Consider the following 2,784-nt stretch of genomic DNA (forward strand, 5'->3'; position numbering starts at 1 on the left):
ATCTTGGGATCTGCCAAAATTACTTTTACATAACCCAATGGAATTATTTTTTTGAATTTGCACGTGTTATCTTTTAATTTTGAATCCTCTAATTCTCTAAAAAGATGTTTGGGAAACAATCTTTTTTGTCTTCTAAAAGAAAATATTAGAAAACAGGATGTTGGTCCTCTTTCATCATTGTTTACATTTATCACATAATTAATTAATATACAAATTATCAAGCACCTTGTGCTCAGATGATATGTAATGACATCTTCTATATGAGAGGTCATTAGATCAAGCCTCAATGGAGGTGTTGTTGACTCTTTGTGCTTTAATATACTTGAGAAAGTATGTTTGAATAGTTTCTACCATCTAATAGAGTCAATAGCATTCAAAAAAAAAAATAATATACGAATTATTTTATAAATAAATCGGTGCAATTTGAAATTATTTTATTCAATTTTTAAACTTAAATCTGTTTTAAAGGCCACAATAAATAATTGGAAAAATATGATCCTTTTGATATCTTATTTAGCAAAGGAATCAATGGTTATGTCTACTTTAATTTGTTACCTATTCAATTTCTTCCCTCCTTATTATCATTTCAAGAACAATAAATAAATAAATAAATAAATAAATATGACATTTTAGTTGGTTGCTAGCTATCATAGCATATATATATATATATATATATATTTTAAATATTCATGATTTTTTTACAATGTAGTATATGTTCTATACATTCTCTGACATTTTCAGCTCAAAGAATTTAAGCCCCACACACTACATGGTAATTGGCAGCATATATTTAATTTATTCCAATTATTTATGATATAAATTTAAAATTTTAAAAAGTTAAATTTTAACAAAGTGATAAATTTGAGCTATGTGACGGGGTCTCAATCAAAACACCGAGGACTAAATTAAAGAAATAACTTAAAAAAAAAAAGATTTTTTATACTATTGAATTACTGATATATAGTATGTACTCCGTATTTTGTATATGTATATAAGCATGTACTTGATAGCATTGGCACGCATCTATACAAAAAGTATATGATACAATAAAAAATAGATACCATTATACTTTGTTATTATCGTCTATTTTTATATTTAAAAAAAAGGGAGAATGACACTTTTTCTCCCTGAGATATATACTTATAGCACTTTTCTCCCCTTAATTATTTAAGTGACTGTTTTTCCCCCTGAAATGTTAAATAGACATATTTACCCTTAAAATAAATATTTCATTTATTTTTCATCTCCATCAAATTATGATCATAATTTGTTTCAAACCAAACAAACACTATAGCAACCAAACCGAAATATTTCAATTACAATTTAGAATCGAAACTCGATATTTAGAGTTTATCAAAATCGCGAACTAGAACGGACGGTTCATGTTCCGAACTGAAAAAAAAAATAAAATACATTTATTGTTGAAGTTAGACTATTTTAAAATAAAAAGTAAAATTTTAAAATAAAGACGGTTCAAAATCGCGAACCGGATCGGGAACCGCTGATTCAAGGTTTAGGATCCAATTTTTTTATTCATAATTTTAATAAATTGAAATCCAAATATTGGGTTCTCGATCTGAATCATAACCGGAAACTTTTAATTCGATTGCTATAGTGTCTGGTTCAGTTCAAACCGAACCGTGGTGATCCCTACGTATACGCAATAATTTGTTGGAGAAGTAGAATAAATAAAATGTTTACTTTAAGGGTAGAAATGTCAATTTAATATATTAGAGAGAAAAATTACTACTTTTAGAATAATTGAGGGAGTTAATGTGTTTACCTAAATAATTGAGAGGGAAAAAGTGCTATAAGTGTATAACTCAGGGGGAAAAAGTGTCATTTTCCCTTAAAAAAATGAAAAGAGTGACTAAATGTATTTAATGATTAATGTCATGCCACACCAACTAACATCGCACGTCCGATTGTGTTTTGGGGTAATGATGTAATGTGAAAAGTCAAGTTGCCGCTGGCATGTTTAGCAACATGTAATTATAAGTACGTGCAATATAATATAATTGTAATTGTGGGTCCATTAATTTCCACCACTTTTTTTCATAATTATGGGCACCATTTTGCTCATAATAATTCAGACCATAATATAATTTCACATTTATAAAGTACCAACATCAAAGATAATAATAATAATAGGCATGCATCATCACCATCACATTCTCATCACCTTAATCCCTTTCTTAAACCCACTCTCCTAATGAGAGAAAGTTGCTGATTTAAAAAAAAAAAAAAAAAAAAAAAAAAAAAAAAAAAACCTAAAAAAGGAAAAAGAAAAAAGGATCTTTTCATACAAACACACCAAGCAAATTAACAAAGCTTTTTTTTTTTTTTTTTAGGAGATATTCCAGCAAATATTGGTGCAAAAAGTGATGGTTTTGCTGGTCAAGCATTTTCCGTTGACTGCAGCAGTGGCTGAGACAGTGAGGACTTGATGATATGGCTGGCCGGCGCCCTGCTGTGGTCGCCGGCGGCCTGAATCACCGTCCCCGCCCTGGCAAACTTTGCTTCTTCGTTCTTCCCCCATAGCACAAAGTATAACCCTATTATGATCAGCACTGCTCCAATGATCCTGCATGCCCATTACAACCAAACAATATATAAGAAAAACTCGTGTAGTACTAATTAAGATTTCCCAGAATTTGAATCCTGAGAGAAACTCGCAGTCACTATTCCAGAATGTACACTGGATTAACCTCATCTTATGACTCTAGTCAATAAAATGACCATAAGGAGGTAAACTAACTTAGATTAATTGTTCGATCCATAACT

The 2,784-nt window shown here is 29.8% G+C and overlaps 1 protein-coding gene across 1 annotated transcript in view; it reads right to left on the reverse strand.

Moving 5' to 3' along the window:
- Nucleotides 1-2,088: 2,088 nt before the first annotated feature.
- LOC109149829 (protein WALLS ARE THIN 1-like) overlaps nt 2,089-2,784 on the reverse strand; it is a 3,071-nt gene continuing 2,375 nt past the window's right edge. The window contains exon 7 of the mRNA XM_019297838.1: nt 2,089-2,584. Within this exon, the coding sequence (XP_019153383.1) occupies nt 2,398-2,584 (187 nt within the window). The 3' untranslated portion in view covers nt 2,089-2,397. The remainder of the gene's footprint in view (nt 2,585-2,784) is intronic.

Source organism: Ipomoea nil, unplaced genomic scaffold (genome assembly GCF_001879475.1).
Source record: "Ipomoea nil cultivar Tokyo-kokei standard unplaced genomic scaffold, Asagao_1.1 scaffold2159, whole genome shotgun sequence".
NCBI lineage: Eukaryota > Viridiplantae > Streptophyta > Magnoliopsida > Solanales > Convolvulaceae > Ipomoea > Ipomoea nil.